At 47.3% G+C, this 18,068-nt stretch overlaps 1 protein-coding gene across 4 annotated transcripts in view; it reads left to right on the top strand.

Annotated features, from left to right (window-relative positions):
• The window catches only part of LOC106822420 (liver carboxylesterase 1-like), a 33,737-nt gene extending 25,796 nt beyond the window's left edge, over positions 1-7,941 (top strand). For all 4 annotated transcript variants that reach the window (XM_044761511.2, XM_044761509.2, XM_044761510.2 and 1 more), the window contains 5 exons: positions 1,418-1,498; positions 1,742-1,889; positions 6,083-6,214; positions 7,207-7,279; positions 7,571-7,941. In XM_044761511.2, coding sequence (XP_044617446.2) covers positions 1,418-1,498; positions 1,742-1,889; positions 6,083-6,214; positions 7,207-7,279; positions 7,571-7,754 — 618 coding nt within the window. In that variant the 3' untranslated portion in view covers positions 7,755-7,941. The remainder of the gene's footprint in view (positions 1-1,417; positions 1,499-1,741; positions 1,890-6,082; positions 6,215-7,206; positions 7,280-7,570) is intronic.
• The last annotated feature ends 10,127 nt before the right edge of the window (positions 7,942-18,068 follow it).

Below are 18,068 nucleotides of genomic sequence, written 5' to 3'. Positions count from 1 at the left end.
CCCCAAACACTCTCTAATTGTCCCCCAATCCAAGAATCCTGAAATGTCAATGCTGGGAGGGCCTGTAGAGACAATCCCTGGGCAGATGAGAAAACCGAGGCCTGGAAAGGGAAGGAGCTTGTGGGTGAAGGAGTGTGAGGTGTGGGGCCCTGCAGCCTCTCCCATTGGGTTTCAGGCCTTCATGGTTTCTCCATAAACCCCACACACGCTCCTGGTCGTCCAACTGCAAAGATTCAGAAGAGCTCGCTTCCTCTCGAGTTACAATGACTGCTGAAAGCTAGGAAGGGCTGTCCCTTCTGTCTAAGATAAAGCTGACAAGAGTGTAAGTGGTGAGGACAGGCTTTATTCATTTATATCACTGCAGTGGGGAAAAGAATCCAGCGTGAACTGAGCTCAAGTCCCTGAAACTAAAGGCTGGAGCCTATTTAAAGGCTCCATGTGCTCCGGAAAAGGTTGTGGGATGGGAGGGTGGGTTTGTCCAGGTGATCAGGCTGCCAGAATTACTTAATTGGCGCCCACCCAGAGGAGAAACTAACTCGTCTCTTTATGACAGGAGGCAGTTGCATAGGTTGGAGCAAGGCGCCCAAAGAGGTTAGGTCTTTCTCCTTTCACAGGAACTGAGAGAGAGCAAAGTCATCCCTGAAAGTCTGCATTTGAAACAGAGGGCTCTCAGGTTTGAGGAAACAGAATTGGGTGGGAGATTTGCATCTCAAGGGCAGAGGAAGGGTTTGCAGTTGCCAGATTTCTAAAGTAACTGCTCTAAGAGAGGGTTCAGGGACCTATCAACCTTTCAGCAGGTGTGGCTGGAACAAACAGTAAATTCTCCTGGCAGCAGGGAGCTTTCTCGAGCAGGGGTTTTAAAGGGCACTGGGTCATCCTAAAGGCAGGCCCTTGAGCAGCTAGATGCCTTGATAGAGTTTGGTCAAGTCCCTTACTGCAGAGGTTTGGGTGGAGTTGTTATGTGCAGAGTTCTGCGGTTCTCACTTCAGAACAATTTCAGGGATTATACTGAAGGACCAAAGCCAGAGTGGCAGGATTCAGGGCTTCCTCAGCCAGCTGAGACAGGGAGGGTATTTGTGAGCTCTGTGTCCACTGCCCAGAGCCCTCCACTTCCACACTAGCCTGGCTTAAGCCTTCCTTCTCTGTGGTGATGACCATTGTGTGGACTCTAGCTTGACATACGTATACACATATATACTGCAAAGAGCTGGACATCTACTTTATCCTCTTTGTGCTCCTTCAGTTTCTGGATATAATGGTCCATTTAATTCATTGAGTTTGCCCAACTCGTCAAAGACCCACCCCTGTCAAGACATGACAAGGTGACCTTCAGCCTTCATTGATTGGTCAAATGGACCCTTTATTTCTTCCTTCTAATTCCCAATGATTCACAATTGCTTAACCATTGTTTTAACAGATGCTGGGCTACCCACTCTCTGAAGGCAAGCTGGACCAGAAGAAGGCCACTTCACTCTTGTGGAAGTCCTACCCCATCGTTGTAAGAGTCTAGGAACTGGCTGAGGCCTAAAGAGAGGAAGGGCTTGCCCGAAATCACACACCAGTTGAATGGCAGAATGAAGACTGGGGCCTGAGGGTTCTAATCCCATTTTTCAGCCTTCCCCATCTGCTACCTGGGGTAGGGAATGGTTGCACAGGAATCCAGAGGTTCACCATCAATGCAAGAAGAGAAGCTGTCACTCACCAGAGGGTGGTGGTCACTTTCACTCTTGATCCATTTCAGCACATCCCTGAGGAACTGACTCCAGTGGCCATTGAGAAGTATTTAGGAGGGACAGACGACCCCATCAAAAAGAAAGACCTGTTCCTGGACTTGATTGGAGATGTGATGTTTGGTGTCCCATCTGTGACTGTGGCCCGTCTCCACAGAGGTGAGTTCCACAAGTTGGACAGCAAAGGGACACTGACCCCACTAGCTTCACAGTCTCTCCTGCCCACGCCAAGCATAGACAGATATGTGGAAATTGCTGAGGATAAAGCCTCCGAGGTGAATTCCATATGGCCTGGGGTGGGGCTCTGTCCTATTTTAGTTTCCACTGGAAGCCGACTCTGAGAGAATGATCTGAACGCAAGTAGTATATTTGGGAGGTGATTCCAGAAAACACCAGTAGAGGAATATAGGAGTGACATGGGAAGGGGAAGGAAGCCAATCCATGCTGCCCTGTCACGCAAGTATCCACTGTGGACACTGGAACTGGGGAGCTCTGGGAAACCTGCGGAAGACATTCTCAGGCTTATCTCGAGCCAAATGGCATGGGAGCTGGGGCATTTATCCTCCAACTCCCACGAGTCATTGGTTGAAGGCTGTTCTCAAGGGCTGTTAATTACCTGGCTCTTTGAACTACAGCACACATAGACAGAGTGTTCTCTAGTGGTCAAAGACCTCAGAGAAAGAGCTGCAGATGCCAGGGGTGGAAGTCAGGTTGGCATGCCCTGACACAGGGGATATGGTGAGGCACCAACAGCATCTGCTACAGGAACTCCTCACCTGGAATTATGGCTAGAAGTCAAATCTTATGTGTCTTGGATGGTTTCCAAGGTGAGCGCTAATCTCAACATAGTTTGTTAACTAGTGGACTGGGGATAGAGTGAAGTTAAGCATAGCATCATGAGAGTTGTCCAGGACCAAGAAAGACGAAAAGAGTAAGCAATGGGAGGTGAGGGGGCAGGTCATCCGGAGAATGTAAACGTCTCCCACTGCCTTTTGTCCATCCTGGTGTGTTCTGGCTCTACCACAGGACCTTCCACATTAACCCAAGGTTGTGTGGGTGGGATGTGAGGTTAGGGTGGATGAGCTCGCCTAGAGAGGATGGGTCCCTTCTGGGTGCCTTTATGAGGTCCTCACAGGACCCTTCTTTTTCTAGGAGCTCTCCTTCACCTAGTCTGCAAGCCAGGAAATGGTTCTCTGGTCCACTCCCCTCTCTCTAACTGTGCTGGGAGGGTTGTGAATTCAGGATGTTATCAGAATGATAAAAAGTAGCTACAGCTGACCTATTATGTCCCCAAGCACTCGGGACAATAATGTACATGTGCTGGTTGCCGCTTCTTCCACCCGAGGGTCCTGATGAAACCCTTCAGCCAAGGGCCACCTGGCTCAAATCTGTTCTTTCATGAACTTGTTCTTGCTTATTCCTGCATATCTGCTTTGTGGTATCCCTGTCTGCATCGTCTGCTGGTCCAGCTGAAGTGGACTTGTATTTTTCATCTGATATCTCATGACTTTGAGCTCAGGGTCTTTTGACAGGACCACACAGATTTTGTCAACGTCCTTCTTTCACTTGTGTATTTCTCTCATTGTCTCTTTGCTAAAAAAGAACTTTTCTGATATGAAATTTATATGTAGTAATATATAATATCTTACAGTTGTAGAAAGTTGTGAAAATATGGAACACATAAAGAAGAAACTGGATATCACTGGTAACCCCTCCACCTAGTAGTATCTGCTATAAATTTTTGATGTTTTCTTCTAACAATCTTTCTATGTCTTATATATGGTTTAAAAATTAATTTATATTATGTTTTTGTTCATAGAACATGATATTGTTGGTTTTTCCTCAATGTGAGTAAAACTCATTGAAAACATCCATCATTTCATGGATCAAAATTTATTTTAGTAGTTGGGACTGGCCTGGTGGCGTAGTGGTTAAGATCACCTGCTCTACTTTGGCAGCCCAGGGTGCACAGGTTTGGATCCCAGGCACAGACCTAGCACCACTCACTAAGCCATGCTGTGGAGGCATCCCACACACAAAATAGAAGAAGACTGGCACAGATGTTAGCTCAAGGCCAATCTTCCTCACCAAAAAAGCAAAAAAAAAAAAAAAGTTTTAGTACTCCTGTCCTATTGGATATTTAGACTGGCTGCTCACATTTTGATGCCAGAAAAACATTCTTCTCAGCCTTATTTGCATAAGTCTTCAGTCTCTAATAATTTTCCAGGGTTTGGTTTTTAGAAGTGAAATTACTAGGCCGGGATGTAGGAGCATATTAAAGTTGGAGATACAGATTGTGAAATTGGTTTCCAGGGTTAAGAGGGTGGATTTCTTAATTCTCTCACCTGGTACCCTCAGACTACAAAATAAAAATAACACTGCCAATTGCATAAGCTCTTCCTCAACAAAAAAAAAAAAAAGAAGAAGAAGAAGAAGAGAGAACATCACACTGTTTTAATTTGCATATTTTTTATTCCTAGCTCTCTCTTTCCTTCTGCTTCTCTTGTTGCTCCTAATTGTTATCATCCAAATCTGTGCCTCACTTAACTTTGAAGACTTGTGTTGTGAGTGTCAGAATTGTATAAATCTCAGTGGTTTAAGGCAGAAATTAGAAAAAAAGATCTTTTGGGCAGCATTGTGCCAAAAATAAGTTCTCTCATTCACAAAAGATCTCTCCTCTATGGCTGTGTTCTGAGCTCCTCTCTAAAACGTTTGGGCGGCAGAGGCGAGGTGAACCCCTCCTTTCAGGGAGCTCTGCTGACCTGGAAGCAGCTGTTTAACAGGTGGATTCCTGAACCGCAGGGGATTGCTTCTTCCAAACATCTCCTCTCCCCTAACCAAGGGTGCAATGATGGGGTGTGGGAGGCAATTAATAAATTATTCTACTTCTTCATGTCTGGATGGAATATATTGTTAATTTTGTGGACAAACATTTAATGATGTGAAGAAATGATTATAATATTTTCATTACAACATATTCAATATTGCCCCAATTTTACATACATAAAAAGAATATGTGGGACTGGCCCCATGGCCAAGTGGCAAAACCTCTGTGCTCTCCTTCCACGGCCAGGGTCCACAGTTCAGATCCCAGGCGCGGACCTACTCCACTCATCAGTGATGCTGTGGAGGCCTCCCACAAAGTAGAGGAGGATCGGCCTAGATGTTAGCTCAGGGTTAATCTTCCTCAAGCAAAAACAAAGGGATATATGCTAAAAATATTTATAGGTTTCTCTGAATGATGAGATTAAGTGATCTTATTCGTTTTCCTTTGTTCAGCACTTTCCAAATTTGTTATTGTGTCCAATGGGGCGAAATGTTGTAAAGTTTGTCCACCAGCCTGACTTGGGATATGACCCTTAAATCCTCTGTAGGCAATATGATCTATGCAAAGTGCTGATTTCCATGGCCAGGTGGCCCTTTGTTAGCCCTGAGGGAGTGGGGATGGGCAACTCTGGTGAAGCCATCAGCAGGAAAACTGACATCTCTGTGGCTTGCAGAGGGGCTGGTGGGAGAGGAGGCACGGGAGAGGAGGAGAGAGGCCAGGAGAGAAACAACTTTGTCCTTTCTCAGTCAGTGTGCTCTTCCATCACCCCATTGACACTCCCCAGGCCCAGGAGGAATCAAGACGTGTGAGGTGACAGAGAAAAAGGAAGGCTAAGCTTTGGTGCCCTGAGACTCAGGAGATGGATTGTCTCATTTCTGCATATGTTTTTATTTGAGTATTTGTGCTTTCAGACCAGCAACTTGGAGTTGCTTCATTTTTCTCAGAATAGGTGAGAAAAAACACTGGAAACTCTCAAAACTGGGCAGAACAGAAGACACCTATTGGGCTGCAGGGATTCTCCAAAGGAATGGAAACTATCCTGTTATCAATGAAATCTAGTAGTGTAAACTGTATGTTTGTAGGTGTTCTTGAGTGTGGATGCATCAGTAGGCAAAGGAGTTTATGTAAATTGACCCAGAGACCCTATAATGACAGTTATTTCTAATGGCTCTGTCTAGTGTTTCAACAGTCATTCATTCATTCCTTTAATCGTCATTCATTCATTCAACAAACAGTGGCTCAAATCCCATTCCACCTTCACCAGCTATGAGCCCTAAAGCAAGTCAGAGAACTTTTGAAAACACTATTTCTCTATTATGCTGATAACCAGGAGTTTCCTGCAGGGGCACACAGTGTCCAGCATACACACACACTCACAATGGCAGCTGTTATTAATGTTGTTGTTGTGTACTCAGGACCCAGGTGTGCCACCAATTCCCTGAGTGCTCAGGGCCCCAAGAGACCTTGATACCATCCAGGTATGCATCAGGTACAATGAACTGTGCATGAATCCATGTCTTCTCAGATGCCGGAGCCTCCACCTACATGTATGAGTTTCAGTACCGCCCAAGCTTCTCATCAGACACGAAACCCAAGACGGTGATAGGGGACCACGGGGATGAGGTCTTCTCGGTCTTCGGGGCCCCATTTCTAAAAGGTGATCTCCCTTTGGTGACTACAAACTTGGGATTAGGAGATCTGGGTACAAATCTCAGTTTGGTGGCCTTGGGCAAGTTATTCCTTCTCTCCAGTTCTTAGTTTCCTGAATTCTCTATAACAGGGTTGAACAAAAAGTGTCCCCAACCTTTCTCTTGCTGCACCATGCCTGATAGAGAATGTGTATCCACGTGCCCTCATTCATGGTCACTACAAGAATCCATCAATGTGACAAGTGGCAGGTGACCTATCAGGTCCAGATCAAGGGCTAGAATGCCACCACCCATTTCCGCTCACAAGAGCATAGCAGATTGAGAGATAGAAAGGTTAGAATGGGGGTTGACCTTGAATCAGGGCTAATGTGTGTCTATTTATCTTTCCAATCATCTATCCATTCTTTCTAAAACTCATATCTTTTCCAACTTAATATATTAACAATATGATATTTTAAAGAAAACCTTTCACAAATGTCTTCAATGCCTTAATTATCCACAGTGAGGGATGTATTGCATGTGACCCACCTCAAGGCTATTTGTGACAGACCAGTGCCTTTGGGGATTTCCAGGTTGGGTGAATCTTTAGGACCATTAAAGCTCTGTTATCCCATCAGATTCTGTGCATATGTGGGTGGGTAAAGGAGATTAAGGAAAACCCAAAGGAGAGCAATCTTAGGGGGTGGGATTGCTGTGATGCAAAGCCTGGGGTACAGCATTGTGACTCTGAAGGGGGAGGGGAGGGCTGGTAGGCACACAAGACAAATGCCACCCACCCATGGATTGACTGCAGCCGTTTACTATGTCCTACGTCAGTAATTCTCAAACTTAAAGTGCACATAAATTACCCAGCATCTTCCTAAAATGCATCTTCTGACTCAGTAGGTCTAGAGTAAGGGCTCAGACTCTGAATTTCTAACAAGCTCTCAAGTGATGCTGCTGCTGAAGGACCATGAACCACAGTTTGAGTAGCAAAGGCTTTTTGTCTCCTTCCCCACAGAGGGTGCCTCAGAAGAGGAGATCAAACTCAGCAAGATGGTGATGAAATTCTGGGCCAACTTTGCTCGGACTGGGTGAGCCTGACAGCAAAGATGGGGCAGGGAGGGGAAGGGGTAGGGCATGTCTATTAGAAAGGGGAAGCGTATGATGTTTGATGGTCAAACTGCTGACCCAGTGTCCTCTGACATGAGAACTCTCTAAAAATAGACAGGCTGCCCAGGAGATGGTGAACTCCCTGTTGCTGGAGGCATATGAGCCTCTAGGCAGAGTTGACCCCAGAAGTCCCTGAAAATCACAGAGGATTGTTGGTAGATTTGGAGAATCTACAGTAGATATGGAGAATATCTGTTTGATTCTGTTCCCAGGAACCCAAATGGTGAGGGGCTGCCCCACTGGCCAGTGTACGACCAGAAGGAAGGGTATCTACAGATTGGCATCACCACTCAGGCAGCCCAGAAGCTTAAAGATAAGGAAGTGGCTTTCTGGACCGAGCTCCTGGCCAAGGAGGCAGCAGAGAAGCAACACCAGACAGAACATGTTGAACTTTGAATAGGCAACCCATCAGCCTCAGGGGCCTGGGGGACCAAGGCCGGGGTGTTCTACAAAAGGTGTTTAAGGTCCAAAGAGGCATCTGATTGTGGAGGCTGGGGAATTGGCTGGTGTGAGTGGGCAGAGGCCAAGGAGGGGGAATTTCTATATCTGTGGCCTCAATTTTGGGAATAAATATTCTTTTGGAGACCAAGTCAGTGTCTGTGTCTTGAACTGGAGAGTAAGCCATCCTCCTTGTAGAGAGAAGGATGAAGAGAGAGGGCACTATCTGCAGGGAGTTGCCTCTGACAGGTCTGACTCGGCCTCTGGACAAGCAGAGCAGCAGGCTGGGCCCTGGGACACTTTGCATCTGCTCCATGTCTCTAGGCCCTCAACACCTTCCAACAACAGGATGTGGGGTGGCCAGAGTGCAGCGTCCCTGTCTTCCCTGTGGAACTATCTGTAAATATGGAGGTGGCAGATGTTGAGGATGTACTTGGAGTCGTCGAGGTCAGGAGGTGCCAAGGTGACCCTGTAGCATGTTGTATGGCCCTTATGACCCTTCCACAGCTCTCCATTCTTTCTCCAACATACACAGTACATTCCCAGTCCTTTCCCTGAGGCCATCTCTTCCAACAACTCATCTGAGCTCCTTCTGTAGCCTGCACCACTAGAAGTGCAAACAGTGACCACCTTGGAGTGAGTCCCTGAAGTGTCACCCTAAAACTGCCCCTTTCAGAGTCCCTGGGATGACTCCTGGCTTCTGCTGGGATGTGGAAAGCTCTAAGGAGTGTCACTGCCACTCTAACAGCAAGAAAAAGCTAGATTATCCTCAAAATCATGACTTTTCCTGAACCATTCAAAGAGCTGAGGTAGCGGGTGAACAGTTACCCTGAAGTCTCAGGAAGACAGGCACTTCAGAGCAGAGATGGGATGTGGATGCTGACTCACCATCTGCTACAGATGGAAGATGGGGTCACCGTGGGTGTGAGTAGAATTACTCTAAAATTCCTAATCAAGTGCTGAAGGCCAAGTGTGGGCTGGTATGAGGGTATAAAATTCTCAAGAGCCACAGAACCATGGAGGAGTGTACACAGACTCTTCTCTAAGGACTGCCACAGGGTCTCCTGAGAATGATTGGAAGCAGGTAATAAAACCAAAGAAAACCTGCCTCAGGTATGCAAGCATGAAGCCCTGCTCAGACACCTCACTCTCAAGGAACAAAATCCCTAAACCATTGAGAAAAGGGCAGCAAACCCACCTCCCTTGGCATTGTTGGGAAGAGCTATTGAGGCTGAGGAAAAAGAAAATTTAAAAACCCTCTACCCCTGGGAGTGGGACAAGAGACCCTCCTGGATCCTGGTCTTTAGAGGACTTTTATTGCTGGGGAGGGGCAGAACCACTGAGAAAACCCCCTCTCCGTGACCCAGGGACACAGGGTCTGCCTAAGGCTGAGGTCTGACCAGGACAAGAGAAATCACTCTTAGATGGCAGCACTCAGTTAGCACACACCAGGGACTGAGCAGCAGAAATCTACCACTGGGGGAGGGAGACAGTGTGGAGAGAGACCCTCTCTGAGGGGCAGGTGCACAGAGCAGGGGTACAGCTGAGGGTGGAACAGGAACATTGAGAAAACCTTTCAGCACCTCTCGCCCTAAGCACAAGGTAACACTGGAAGAATGTGAATCGGGTGGTGCACTGAAGAAAACCACAGCAACAATGAAACTCAAGCCCGGCTCCACTCCCAATAAAGACACTTAACTCTCCCAACACACACACACACAGACCTGTACACTCACACACACACAGCTGTACACACACACACGTGTACACACACACACATTATTGGGATAACAGAAGAGGCATTCCCATTTCCAGTCATACATACTATTTACTTCATTTTCTACTCTCCTACCTTTGCTGCTGAGGGAGGACCCTGGGCCCCTCATCCAAAATTGGAAACACACAAAAAGCAAGAAAAACAATCAGCAGAAGTAGAGTCAGAGATGGCCCAGGTGTTAGAACTAACAGACTAGGGATCCAAAACAACTATATGGAAAACTTGCATCAACAGATGGATAATTTCTGCAGAGAGAAGCAAACTGATATGTCAGCAATTTTGAAAAATTGTAACAGAGATGAAGCATACCTTCAATGGTTTTATCAGTACACTTGACACAGCTGAAGAGAGAATGAGCGAAGTTGAAGAGAGGTCAATAGACATTGCCCAACTTAAATAAAAAGAGAAAAAAGAGTGGGAAGAAAGTACAGAGGATCTAAGAGATGTGGGATAATATGGAATGGTGCAATATAGGAATAACTGGAATCCCAGAAAGAGAAGAGAGAAAGAATGAAGAGAAAACATATTTGAAAAGCTAATGGCTGAGAATTTTCCAAAAATGGAAAGACATTGAAGCCTAGATCCAGGAAGATCAGTCAACTCCAAGCAGGATTAAAGGACAACACACACATCTAGCCATACAATGGGACAATATTGAAGGCAACCAGAGGAAAAGGACACGACATGACGTAGAAGGGCACCAGGAAGGGCACTTGACCACCTATGTATGGACAAAGGAGGCCCAGAGATGGGAAGGAACTGACTCAACGTCACCCAAAAGACATAGACAAAACTACTGGAGCCAAACTGAGGCCTCCCTACCCCTAAGCTGGAGTCTCTCTACTGCATTGCCTGGCCACCCCCAGATTGACCCCCTTCACGCAGGACGGGTCTTTCCCTCTTGACCACACTCTCCACTCTTCTCCCCTCTGCATCTGCCCACAGATGCTCCCCCTCCTCCCAGAGCTCCAGGGTGTGAAACTGACTCTATCAAACATGCTTTGCTCCCACATCCCAGGCAGCTGTGAGAGGCTGAGACTGTGAAATTTCCAACAATGGACATTTCCCTTAAATAATTATGACTAATCTTTGGGGAAAATGGTGGCTTGAGATGGTGCCTCATCTAGACCAAGGAGAAAAAAACTTGAAAAACAAAGACGGAGGGGGCTGGCCTGGTGGCGCAGTGATTAAGTTCACAGGTTCAGCTTCAGTGACCCAGGGTTTGCAAGTTCAGATCCTGGGTGCAGACCTATGCACCACTTTTCAAGCCATGCTGTGGCAGGCATCCCACATATAAAGTAGAGGAATATGGGCATAGATGTGAGCTCGGGGCCAGTCTTCCTCAGCAGAAAGAGGAAGATTGGTGGCAGATATTAGCTCAAGGCTAATATTTCTCAAGAGAAACAAAAATTTTAAAAATAGAATAAAAAGAAAGATGGAGATAAGAAAACGCAGGAAGAATTAAAGAGGCAAACCCTGCAAAGGCTGAAAGAAATCCACTAGATGAAACATTCTCCATCCTGGCTGCCATTGGAATCAACTAAGCAGCTTCTGAAGCATGCCATTGCCCGGGCCCCATCCTGATCCTGACGCCTTTCATCTGGGGAGATGCCTGGGTGTCAGGAGTTTTTAAAAGCCCCCCACATGAAGATGGTGTACATTCAGAGTTGAGAACTCCTGACCTGCTCAGTCTGTTCCTGAAGCAGGTTGCTTTCTATCGGTTTCTGCGACTCCAGGGCCCTGCACAGAGCATGCACTGAATGCAGGCAGGCATGCAGGGCTGAATACAGGAGCAGGAGGACAAAGGATTTGTTTGCCAGGTGCCTGGGGATTGCAAACATGTAGGCCCACCCAGGATTTCTTCAGTGACCGGGGCTTGTGGTCAGAATGCAGGAAGAAGAAGGAAAGCAGCACACTGACCAGGCCTTGTGGGGACAGGAATGTCGTCTGGGAGATGAACCCGAGGAAGCCATGACAACAGGGTCAATGCCCTGCAGTGGCACCCACCACCCCCTAAGCTAGATGTCGCCCTTCATGGCAACTCAGCCCCTCTGAGCCTCTGCTTCTGCAGCTCCTGCTGACGTCTCTGTGTCTGATGCTGGAGGTTTCTGCTCACTGTGACCTCATGTTGCACTCTGTCCCCTCCCCTGATCTCCGGGCTTCTCTGCACAGTTTCTGTCCAACCTTTCCAGAGAGGGAAGGTATGATTGCTCATCTCACTCACCCTTCAGTAGAGACCATCCCCAACAAGCTGTGGCTCTCGGCCCACTGTCCTTCTTGGCCTGGGTGCCTGCCCTGGACTGTGCAGCTGTTACCATACCATGGGGTACAGCAGAGCAGCCCACATCTCACCCTGATAAGGGCACTGGGGAGTGGCAGACTTCTGAAGCTGGTCCCTTATAACCGCAGCCCCTGCCTGGAGCTTCCCTCATCAGTCCAGGAGGTGAGCGCCTGGGTGAGGAGTGGACAGTGAGCCCAGGGTCAGCCAACATATCCTGTCCATCAGTCCCTGCTCCATGAGCTCATTTGTGTTCCTCTGTGCACTGGCACCAGGAATAAATATGAAGGCAAGGAAGCTGGTGACCAGAGAGGTTCCTTTAAACTGTGGCCTCCTTGGGGTCAGGACCAAAGTCAGATTCATTTTCATGGTGCCCTGGAAGGTGTTCAACAGGGGGACTAGGTGGATGGACTCACGGATCTTTATGAGGTGGAGGTGGACATCAGCCTTCGGTGACCTGCTGATTATGTCTTTGAACTCTATACTAATAAAAGAAAATAAAATTATTGAATGTTTATTATGTGTCTTCATAATAAAGTACTTTTCATATTAATTGAAATAATCTTCACAGCAACCCTATGAGGTTAACACAGGGCCAAGAAAACTCAACTAGTAAGTGATAGACTGGACCAGCTACATAATTAACAGTGCAAAATAGAACTGTATAATTTACATGATTTTGTTGTGCAAAGTAAAATAATCCTCATTTTAAAAGTTATTAAGAATTTCATGATGGTGACAGAGCAGCATTTAAGTGACTATGTAGCCTGGAGGCCTTCAGAGAGCCAGGTCTGTGTGACTGCACAGGTCTCATGCCCGTGAAGCCAGCCCTGGTGACAGAGCTGGGATATGAACCTCGCAGTCTGGCTCCAGAGCCTGAGTCCTTAAGTGCAAAGCAACCCTTCCTTCCTGCGCAGGACACAGTTTACTATCCACCTCTGGGCCCCTCCTCATCTGTATCTTCATCCCTTGATTCTGGCCAAAGGCACCGATTTGATGATTCTCTGCTGCCCTCTTGTGGGCAGTGTCCATGCAGCCACACCTGCTTCAAGGATGGAGCCAGGACTGCACCCCAGGCCGAGACTCCCCACCGTGTCCCCAAATAGTGTGACCATGCCTGAGCTGACACATCCAGGGACGGCATTCAGAGTAATCTCTTGGCTCTTGCAGCCTCTGGAGTCCTAGCCATGCAGGGGCTGCTGGGTGGGAGCTTCCCAGCTCTTATTCCTCCTTCGAACTGAGATTAAACACCTTCAGGCCCAGGTGGTCTCCCAGCCTCTAAGACAGAACTAATCCAGTTCCCGCACCTGGGAAGTGCTCAGGAAGCTCCACTCACATAGCATTTCTCTGCAGAGCATCTGTCCTCTGCCTCTTACCTGGGCGGGTCTAAGACTCCTATCAAGTCTCCTGCCTTTGTTCTCCACCCTACGGGGCCAGAGTGATGCATCTGAACGGCCACAACTGTTATCACCTCTCTGGACACGCACCCTTTTCCATATGATTCTGTAGGTCCACTCATTCAGGGTCTGGGCTGGCCTCTTGACTTGCTTTGACAGAAAAATGTGGTGAAAGTGATGGTGTACCAGTTCTCAGCTAAAGAACCAGTTCTCAGCTAAGGATTCAAGAGGCCTTGCATGTGTCCGCGTGCTCTCTTGAGCCCACGTGACTGCCATGTGAACAAACCCTGGCTAGCCTGCTGGAGAATGAGATGCCGCAAGGAAGGGAGTCATTCTCGGAGAGGCTATCTAAGACCAGCCAGCCTCCAGCTGAATGACCCACAGCTCCAGACACATGGGTAAGTCTGATCAAGATCGGATGAGCCTGGTCCAGATCAGCAGAACTGTGGGAGACAGGTTGTCCACCGACTGAGCTACATACATGGTTGTTATTCAAAGATATGGGATGGTTTGCTACCCAGCAGCTACTCACTGGTATGCTATATAACACCCAAGTATGATCACATCACTGCACCAATCTAAAACTTCCAACTGGCTCCCCAGGGCCCCTGGAAAAAATTCCATCTCCTCATCCCGGCACAGGAGGGTCCTCGTCTTCTGGTTTACTTTCCTCTGCAGCTGGTCCATGCAGACCCTGCAAATTTCTGTGAACCCTTGAACTGTCTATACTGCTTCACACCTCTGTGCTGTCTCATGACCTAGAATTACCCTCAAGAGGGAGCTCAAGTGACACCTGTTATGGGGAGCCCTCTCTGATGTCCCCAGGTGGGGTTCTGTGCATGATTTCTCTGTCTGGCTGTGAGGTGGCCTTGTCTCACTTGTCTCTGTAACCCAACCATCCCTGAGGGCCGACCATGTGCCAGACACTCGTCTAGACTCTGGAGACATACAGAAAAGTAAGTGGTTGTGCCTCCTGTCCGAAAAGTTGCCGGCCCCTGAAAGATCACGTCAACAAACTGTGGTAAGTGCACTGACAGGCATAGGTCAGGGAAAGCTCTTCTAGGGGTGAAATCTTGAGGGACACATAGGACTTAGCCAGTTTCAGAGAGATGGAGAAAGGCCCTGGGATGAGGCCCAGGGCCCACAGCGTGCTGGGGGACACACCTGCATTAGTCTAGGGCGATTGGGGCAGGGAGGCGGGGTGAGATGAGGAGGGAGAGGCTGAGGAACTTGGATTTACATGAAGGCAACAGGGAGCCGCTAGAGGACTTCAAACAAGCATGCAGGAGGTGCTCAATATGTGTTTCCTGATCAGCACACCAGCTGTCTCCTCCATCAGACTGAGAGTTTCTTGAGGACAGGGTCATTTGACCTTTGTGTTCTCTAGTTCCTTCTCGTACATAGTAGGACTGGGTATGACTCTGATCAATAAATGGATGAATAAATGAGTGAATCCATCCAAGATATATCAGTATGAAATCAAACGGATCTTGTCAAGAACTGCTTCTCACCTCCTGGTTCAGGGAAGCATTGAGGGTTCAAACAGGCTGAGACTGGTCCAGAGACAAAGACCCCTAGTCCTCCTGACTTCACTCAGCCTCTACTTGGCAGCAGGAGCTGTGTTGCTGCCACCTGGCAGCCACAGTGCCATATTCTATTTTAATCAGCTTCCTCTGTTCCTAAGGTGCCCTGTCACTCCAGAGAAGGGGAGAGGGAACCTGGAAGGGAGAAAATGCTCCCCTCAGTTGACATACCCACCAGCTCAGCCAACTTAGAGGTTCCTCTGTAAATGCCAACCCAAATCTGCCTGTTCTCACTCTGTAAGAACTGAGTCCTGAGTGCCCATAACTTGAGACCAGGAGAATAATGATAGTCCATGGGACAGAGAAGCCCTTCTCTACGGCTTCTCAGACCACGGTGCTTTCCACAAAGCACTCCTCACCTTTCTCAGCAGATGCTGGAATCCAGGGTGCGGAAGCCACAGGAAAGGAGGCAATGACCAGCGTCTTCCCCATATCCTTCTTCTCCTCCTCCTAAGAGAACCCTGATTCTGTCCAGAGAAGCAATGTACTCAGTTACAAGTTCTTACCCCACCCCACGACTGCCTTACAGCTGGAAGTTGCCATGTTACACGGATCGGGCCTGTGAGATGTAGGCAGACATCCAGGTTGGGACTCTGGACTGGAGTGTGAAGCTGCAATGGGTCTGGGGGCTGCTCCCTATATAATAGCCATTCTCTGCTGCAGAAACAATGGATCTATGGCTCCTGGTTATGTCCAACCCTGGATCTCGCTAGGGCCTTCTCTGGGGACAGAGATTTTCCTCTTAAAGTCTTCCTTAAATCTTTAAGCCCAAGCCCTTACTTTCATACCCTGCTTGTCTGTCCCAGCTCCGTCTCTCCCAGGCCTGAGGCTGACAGTACATGATATGCAGGACATGAGAAGCCAGTTAGTTGCCAGCTCTTTCAGGAGTCTCTTGTCACCACACTTCTGACTTGAGCATTCACACATTTTGGCATCCATGTGGGGTCCTGGGACCAATCTCCTGTGGATACCGTGGGATGACTGTATTTGGATAGACTTTGCTAAAGTGCTCCCCAAGAAAGCATGCTAGTGTGGGGGCTGGAATTGGCCACCCCAAGATATGTCTCTTTCGCATGATGATTATTTGAGGCTGGTTACGTTGCAGACAGTAAAGCAACTGAAAAGTAGAATTTACTTACCCCTTGTAAGAGACATTTACACTGTAAAGGAAGTCTCCATCTGTAAATATATCTCCCTCTCTACCAGGAAGAAGGGGGGATGACCTTATCTCTAGAAACTCTTAATCAATGGGGAGGGCAAGGACTTAAATCTGCATTTGTTTATTGTGCTTGTCTGGTGACCTCCTGTAACCGACTCCCCCCACCCCCAAGATCCTCCTTTCTCTTTAGCTGGATAAGATATTTAAGTGGGGACTTCAGCCATTTTAGTGAGTTGCTCAGCTTGCCTGACCTCTCCCATGTATACATGTTATAAAGCTTTGTTTAATTTTCTCCTGCTATTCTGTCTCATGTGAATTTAATTCATCCTCTGGCCAGATGAAACCACATTGGGTAGAGGAAATGTCTTCCTTCCCTGCACTAGTTTATCTCACACATCAGTTGTGAAAGGTCCTGTTTTTCCATACTCTTTCCAACACTTGGCATGACCACTAAAACACTAGTGGTACAAATCCTTGCCAATTTAATAGGAGCAATTTGAGTATCTGGATTTACTTTGCACGTCTTGATGTTCAACCTGGGATGTTGAAATGACATTTTGTATGTGTGTAGCTTAAAAGGCCCTAGGAGCCTGGGTGATGGGACGGGGGTCCATGGACAGACTCAACCTCCCACACACACTCTTGTGTCCACCGCCAGCGTGCTCCCCGCCTGCTTGCATAGAAGGACAAGTAGGACAGAACAGAAAATGATTTGGGGGATCTCAGAGGGTTACAACTTCTCCACGGCTTTGGTGACCTTCTAAAGTGAGAACTAAAGGCCAGCATCAATAGATCATGGGATGTGGCAAGACTTTGTGCAGTCCAACATTTTGGAGATGCTTATGTCTTTATTCTTGCTGAGGCCTGTCTGAGTCCAAAAGGTGAAGGTTTCACACGCAGAGAGGTTAGCCATCTTTGGAAAGGAGAGCTTACCTTCCACCCTCCCAGTGATTGCCTGGGAGGCTCCTTTTCAGAGTGACTCTCTTGACTTCTCCAATGACTTGCCTGCTCTGCTAGATTCTCCTTTCAGAAATGTCCTTTTGATCTTGTCATTCCCTGGATTAAAGCCTTTCAATGGCTCCCCGTTGTCCAGGGTGAAAGCCAGCTTTCCTTAGCTTGGCATTCAAGCTCTTCATCCTCTATTCACCCATCCAGCCCAAAAGACTTCCCCAAGAAGCCCTCAAACCCACTTTACACCACTGCTAATGTCCTCTCTTCTCTGCTTCTCCAAAACCTGCTCAACTGTTGATGCCCAGTATAATCAGGAGAGGTCATGGAGAGTTTGGTGCATTAATATATATGAGCTTTCAGGGTATGAAAACTTTGTCTAGTTGAGGTCACTGTATTCACCCAGATATCTATAATAAAATCTGTAATAGCAATTTGAGTTGCTGATCCCTTTCCAGAATATGATTCGATCTTAACTTTTATGGGCTGAAGTTTTAATGTATCTTTCTGATTCACCCATTTACGTTTTTTATTCCTAAAAAGCTGAAGGAAATGTTCATAGCTAGCCCTAGGAAGCAGGGACTAGATTTACAACCAGACTCTAGAAATTTAAATGAAATAAATAGAAAAACTCGGTGTTTACCAAAATGAGCACACATTCCAAGAATTATGTGAGATCGTTTCAGATGCCTGCAAACAAACTTTAAATTATTTACGTAATGGTTAAATATTTGTTTTGCTGGTTATTGGGAAAAAATCCCTAATTTCAAATCTGTGTTTTAATCTATATCACTTGGGGCAAGAATTGCTAGTTGTGCATTAAAGTCTGTCCTACCTTCTGTGATGCACAACCAGACCACATTTCCCAGTCTTCCTTGCAATTAGATTGGCCATGTGGGTAAGTCCTTTCCAGTGCAATGTGAGTAGAAGTGAGGAGGGCCATGTCCACATCTGACCCCTAATGCACCTCCCCTGCCCCATGTTCACTTCTTCATGGTCCTCCCCTCTTCAGCTGACTGGAATCAACACCCATAACAACGACAGAAACCATGAGTTCAAGATGGCTAAACCACCAGGATCTGATCAGCGGTCTGCAAACTGTCCTATGGGCCAAATCTGGCCCACCATCT

The sequence above is a fragment of the Equus asinus genome, chromosome 28 (assembly GCF_041296235.1).
Source record: "Equus asinus isolate D_3611 breed Donkey chromosome 28, EquAss-T2T_v2, whole genome shotgun sequence".
NCBI classification, from domain to species: domain Eukaryota; kingdom Metazoa; phylum Chordata; class Mammalia; order Perissodactyla; family Equidae; genus Equus; species Equus asinus.
Note: the sequence above shows the minus strand (reverse complement) of the source record. Positions and strands in the feature narration are given on the sequence as shown.